At 46.0% G+C, this 6,363-nt stretch overlaps 1 protein-coding gene across 1 annotated transcript; it reads right to left on the minus strand.

The window, feature by feature from the left end:
• Positions 1–3,834: 3,834 nt before the first annotated feature.
• On the minus strand, positions 3,835–6,197 carry LOC134433745 (TOX high mobility group box family member 2-like; the record flags this gene model as incomplete). Its single annotated transcript, XM_063182462.1, has 2 exons — positions 3,835–4,678; positions 5,930–6,197. Coding segments are annotated over 2 exons (637 nt in total), but the record flags the coding sequence as incomplete, so codon positions are not given.
• Positions 6,198–6,363: the final 166 nt, after the last annotated feature.

The following is a 6,363-nucleotide window of genomic DNA, read 5'->3' on the forward strand; positions in this document are numbered from 1 at the left end:
TGTTTTTTCTGAGTCTTTTTAGGGGGATTTTTTTGGGGTTTTCTTGTGGGTTTTTTGGGATTTTTCATGGTTATTATTTTTTTTTAATTTTTAATGAATTTTTTGGGGCTATTTTTTGTGGTTTTGGGTTTTATTTTAAGATTTTTCAGGGTGGGTTTTTCCGGTTTTTTCCTGTTTTTTTGGGGGATATTTTTAGAGTTTTTTTGAGGCATTTTTGGGATTTTTTTAGGATTTTTTTTTTGAGGCATTTTTGGGATTTTTTGGGGGTGAGGTTTTAGGTGTTTTGTGGACTTTTTATGGGTTTTTTTTTGTTTGCTTTTGGGAGGTTTTTTTGGGGTCTTTTAGGGTTCTTTTTGGGGTTTGAGGAGGGGTAGAAAATAAATGAATTTGTAAAGAAAATGTGTGGGGGTTTTTTTTTGTGGCGAAAAAAGGTGAAAAAATGCTAAAAAATACTAAAAAGAGAACAAAAAATGGTGAAAATGAAAATAAAAAAGGTGAAAATGAGAATAAAAAAATGTGTTTTGTGGTTTTTTTGGAATTTAATGGGGATTTGGAGGATTTAAATTGGGTTTTTTGGGTTCTAATGGGATTTTTTTGGGGTTAGGTTGGGTTTTAAAAGGGAAAATTTTTGGGGCCTAAATTGGATTTTTTTGGGTCTAAATTGGATTTTTTGGGATTCAAATGGGATTTTTTTGGGTCTAAAAATGGATGGTTTTGGGTTTAAAGAGGAATTTTAGGGTTAAAATGGCAATTTTTTTAGGTCTAAATTGGGATTTTTTTGGGGTCTAAAAATGAATTTTTTGGCTCGAAACCTCACTTTTGGTGCTCAAACTCGATTTTTATTGAAGCACAAAAAAATAAATTTCCCATCCCGACACAACTTTCGCTTTTTCCCCCTCGATTTTTTCCCCGCCCTCCCCCCCCAAAAAAATCCATTTTTTTTTACAATTCCCGCCCCGTTTTTGGGGCGAAAACGCCCAAAAAAAGCCAAAGTCCCTCTGGGGGTGCGGCTCCGGTTCGTTCCCAGCGCGGGGACCCCAAAATCGGCGAAATTCGGCCCAAAATTGGGGGTCACTTGACGAAGACGACGCTGCTGCTGCTGCTGCTGCTGCTGCTGCCCCGGGCGGCCAGCCAGGCCAGGAACACGTCCCTAAAACGGGGGAAAATACACAGATTTTGGTAAAAAATGGGGGTTTGGGGCAAAAATTGGGATTTTGGGGGAAAAAATGGGGAGTTTGGGGGAAATAACGGGGATTTTGGGAGAAAAAATGGGGATTTTGGGGGAAATAACGGGGATTTTGGGGTAAGAAATGGCAGTTCTGGGATGGAAAATGGGTAAAAACCACCAATTTTTATATAAAAATCCCTTTTTTTTCATATAAAACCCCCGTTTTTTTCCCAAATCCCCAGGATTTTGCCTAAAAAGCACCTGCAGTGCCGGACCAGGCACTCGCTGGAGCAGAGCTGCTCGTCCCAGTGCCCATTTCTGCCTCCAACACCCCCATTTTTAAGTGTAAATCGCCCGTTTCTGGTTAAAAACCCTGTTTTCTTGTATAAAAACTCTGGTTTTTGTGTAAAAATCCCGTTTTTTTGTGTAAAAACCCTGTTTTTTGTATAAAAACCCCGTTTTTTTGTGTTAAAACCCCATTTTTTTGTATAAAAAATCCCGTTTTTTTGTGTAAAACCCCCATTTTTTTGTATAAAAACCCCGTTTTTTTGTATAAAAACCCCGTTTTTTCGCATAAAACCCCCGTTTTGTCCCAAATTTTCAGGATTTTACCCCAAACCCACCTGCAGTGCCTGACGAGGCACTCGCTGGAGCAGAACTGCTCGTCCCAGTGCCCATTTCTGCCTCCAACACCCCCATTTTTGGGTGTAAAACCCCCAGTTTTTTGTATAAAAACCCCGTTTTTTCGCATAAAACCCCCGTTTTTTCCCAAATCCCCGTGAATTCACCCCAAACCCACCTGCAGTGCCTGACGAGGCACTCGCTGGAGCAGAACTGCTCGTCCCAGTGCCCATTTCTGCCTCCAACACCCCCATTTTTGGGTGTAAAAACCCCGTTTTTTTCGTATAAAACCCCCGTTTTTTTGTATAAAAATCCCGTTTTTTCGCATAAAACCCCCGTTTTGTCCCAAATTTTCAGGATTTTACCCCAAAACTCACCTGCAGTGGCGGACGAGGCACTCGCTGGAGCAGAACTCCTCGTCCCAGTCGCCGCTGGCCACCGGGGGGCGCTCGCAGCCGGCCCGGACGCAGCAGCGCCCCCGCGGCCACGCGGCCCCGCCCCCCCCCGGCGGAGACCCCGCCCCCTCCTCGGCCACGAGCTCCACGCGGGGGGGGGACTCGGCCTTGGGGGGAAAACGCGGGATTTTGGGGTTAAATATTAAAATTTTGGGATTTTCACACCGTTTTTTGCGCTCAAATCCCTTTTTTTGGGGGGTTTTTTTCTCCCATTTTTATCCGCCCAAAAATCCCATTTTCCACCCATTTTTACCCCCCCCAAAAAATCCCAATTTGTCCCCAATTTTCCCCCCCAAATTTTCCCCATTTTTCTCCCCAAATTTTCCCAATTTTTCCCCAACTTTCCCCCAGATTTTCCCCATTTTTCCCCCCCAAATTTTCCCCATTTTACCCCCCAAATTTCCCCATTTCCCCCCCCTAAATTTTCCCAATTTTCTCCCAAATTTTCCCCATTTGTCCTCCCAAATTTTCCCCAATTTTCCCCCAAATTTTCCCCCAATTTTCCCCCCCAAATTTTCCCCATTTTTCCCCAATTTTCCCCCCCAAATTTTCCCCATTTTTCCCCCCAAATTTTCCCCAATTTCTCCCCCCAAATTTTCCCAATTTTCCCCCCAAATTTTCCCCACTTTTACCCCTCAAATTTTCCCAATTTTCCCCCCACTTTTCCCCCCCAAATTTTCCCAATTTTCCCCCCCAAATTTTCCCAATTTTTCCCCAATTTTCCCCCAAATTTTCCCAATTTTTCCCCCCCAAATTTTCCCAATTTTTCCCCAATTTTCCCCCAAATTTTCCCCCATTTTTCTCCCCAATTTTTCCCCAATTTCCCCATTTTTCCCCCCAAATTTCCCCAATTTTCCCAGTTTTTCCCCAATTTTCCCAGTTTTTCCCCAATTTCCCCATTTTTCCCCCCAAATTTCCCGTTTTTCCCCAATTTCCCCCCATTTCTCACCTCGGCCTGCAGCAGCAGCTCGGCCCCTCCCCCTCGCTCCTCCTCCTCCTCCTCATCCCCGCCCCCCTCATTTGCATGCCCGGCCTGGGGGAGGGGCTGCGGCACGGCCGGGGGCGGGGCCGGGGCCGAGGCCACGCCCACCACGTGCAGCGGGGGCGGGGCCAGCACCTTGATGTGCAGGGGGGGAGGGGCGCGGATCTTGGGGGGGCCCTGCTGCAGGGGGGGGGGCGGGGGCGGGGCCGCCGAGGGGGGCGGGGCCGGCGAGGGGGTGGGCGTGGCCGCGGCGCCCGGCGGTGACGTCACCGAGGAGGGGGGGAGGGGCATCTGCGTGAGGGGCGGGGGCTGCAGCCGCGCCAGCGCCGGGGGGGCGGGGCGGGGGGGCGGGGCTGGGGGCGGGGCTGACCGGGATGACGGTGACCACGCCCCCCGAGGCCCCGCCCCCCGCCGGCCCCTCCCCCACGGCCCCGCCCAGCAGGAGCTGCTTGGGGATGAGGATCTTGGTGATGGGGGGCGGGGCCGGGGGGGCGGGGCTCGCGGCGGGGGGCGGGGCTTGCGGGGGGGGCGGGGCTCGGGGAAGGGGGCGGGGGCCTGCGCGGTGGGGGAGGGGTCGGGCTCCGGGGGGTCCGTGGAGGTCTGGGGGGAAAGAGAGAAAGAATGGGTTAAAATTGGGAAATATCGGTTAAAATTGGATTAAAAATTGGTTAAAAATCGATTAAAAACTGGTTAAAAATTGATTAAAAACTGATTAAATTTGGTTAAAAATTGACTAAAAATTCATTAAAAATTGATTAAAATTTGGTTAAAAATAGATTAAAAATTGGTTAAAAATTGGTTAAAAATAGATCAAAAATTGATTAGAAATTGGTTAAAAATTGATCAAAAATTTGTTAAAAATATATTAAAAATTGATTAAAAATTGACTTAAACTGATTAAAAATTAGTTACAATTGATTTAAATTTGGACAAAATTTGGTTAAAATTTGATTCAAAATTGATTTAAATTGATTAAATTAAAATTGATTTAAAATTAGTTAAAATTGTTTAAAACGGATTAAAAATCGATTAAAAATTGATTTTTTGAGTGGGTTTTCTGGGATTTTTGAAATGATGATTGTTTTAAAGTTTTTGGGTGGATTTTTTTTTTTTTTTTATTTTTGGGTGGATTTTTTGCTGGATATTTTGGGAGGATTTTCTTTGATTTTGGGGTTTTTTGGGGTGGATTTTTAAAACAATTTTGGGTGGATTTTTGTTTGAGTTTTGGGGGGGTTTTTTTGTGGGTTTTCTTTGATTTTTGGGGCTTTTTTGGGCAGATTTTTTTTGGGTTTTTTTGAGCGGATTTTTTCTGAATTTTGGGATTTTTTCGTGCGGATTTTTAAGATTTTTTGGGGGGAATTTTGGGGTTTTTGGGGTTACCAGGGTTGCCTTGTAGGCCGTCAGAGCTTTCAGGTATTCCTTCTTGGCCGCCTCCGTCTTGCGCTTGTACACCTGCGAAAAACGGGGGGAAAAACGGGAAAAATGAGAAAAAACGGGGCCAAAAAACGGGGTAAAAATTGTGCAAAATATGGGGCAAAAATGGGGAAAAAACAGGGTAAAAAGTAGGGCAAAAATGAGATTAAAATAAGGGGGAAATGGGATGAAAATGGGGTAGAAAATGGGTTAAAACAGGGGGCAAAAATTGGGCAAAAATAGGGTAAAAATGGGGAAAAACAGGGTAAAAAGTAGGGCAAAAATGAGATTAAAATAAGGGGAAAATGGGATGAAAATTGGGTAGAAAATGGGTTAAAACAGGGGGCAAAAATTGGGCAAAAATAGGGTAAAAATGGGGAAAAACAGGGTAAAAAATAGGGTAAAAATAAGATTAAAATAAGGGGGAAATGGGGTAAAAATGGGGCAAAAATGAGGCAGAAAACAGGGCAAAAATAGAGTAAAAATGGGGAGAAAATGGGAAGAGTTTTTAACCCTTTCTTTCCCATTTTTTCACCGATTTTTCCCATTTTTTCACCGTTTTTTCCCGTTTTTTCCCGTTTTCGCCCCAGTACCTGCTTCTGCTCCTCGCCCAGCGAGTCCCACATGGAGGCCACGATCTTGGAGACCAATTCTCCCATTTTTAACCCTTTCTTGCCCCATTTTTTAGTGATTTTTCCCGTTTTTTCAGCGATTTTTCCCATTTTTTCGCCGTTTTTTTCCCGTTTTTTGCCGTTTTTCCCCCAGTACCTGTTTCTGCTCCTCGCCCAGCGAGTCCCACATGGAGGCCACGATCTGGGGCAGCTTTTCCCCATTTTTACCCCATTCTATCCCATTTTTTCGCTGTTTTTAACCCTTTCTTTCCCGTTTTTTCAGCGATTTTTCCCATTTTTTGCCGTTTTTTCCCGTTTTCTCAGGATTTCGCCCCAATACCTGTTTCTGCTGCTCGCCCAGCGAGTCCCACATGGAGGCCACGATCTTGGAGACCAATTCTCCCATTTTTAACCCTTTCTTGCCCCATTTTGGAGTGATTTTTCCCGTTTTTTCAGCGATTTTTCCCATTTTTTTCGCCGTTTTTGCCCGTTTTTTCCCGTTTTCGCCCCAATACCTGCTTCTGCTCCTCGCCCAGCGAGTCCCACATGGAGGCCACGATCTGGGATACTTTTTCCCCTATTTTTTCCCCATTTTTAACCCTTTCTTTGCTGTTTTTTCACAGATTTTTCCCATTTTTTCGCCGTTTTTTCCCGTTTTTTGCCGTTTTCGCCCCAATACCTGCTTCTGCTCCTCGCCCAGCGAGTCCCACATGGAGGCCACGATCTTGGAGACCTCGCCGAAGGTGGCGTTGGGGTTCTGGCCCTTGATGGCCGCCTGCGTGTCGCGGAAGAAGAGCGCGTAGGCCGACACCGGCTTCTGCGGCTCGTTGGGGTCCTTCTTCTTCTTGGCCTTCTTGGGGGGCTTGGCCCGCCGGGGGGGCTCCGAAATCGGGGCTGGGGGCGCCGCCGGGGGGGGGGGCGGGTGGGGAAGGGGCGGCTGGGGGGGGCTGCGGAAAAAAAAACCAAAAAAAAAAACAAGAGGAAAAGGTGAAATTTTGGGGTTTTTACGCGAAAAAACGCGAATTTTCGGAGCCATTTTGAAGGTTCCCAAGGGGATTTTGGGGTTTGGGAAAACATTTTGAGACATGGGAGGGTGTGGAAAGGAAATTTTAA

This window comes from Melospiza melodia, unplaced genomic scaffold, assembly GCF_035770615.1.
Source record: "Melospiza melodia melodia isolate bMelMel2 unplaced genomic scaffold, bMelMel2.pri scaffold_238, whole genome shotgun sequence".
Taxonomy (NCBI): Eukaryota; Metazoa; Chordata; class Aves; order Passeriformes; family Passerellidae; genus Melospiza; species Melospiza melodia.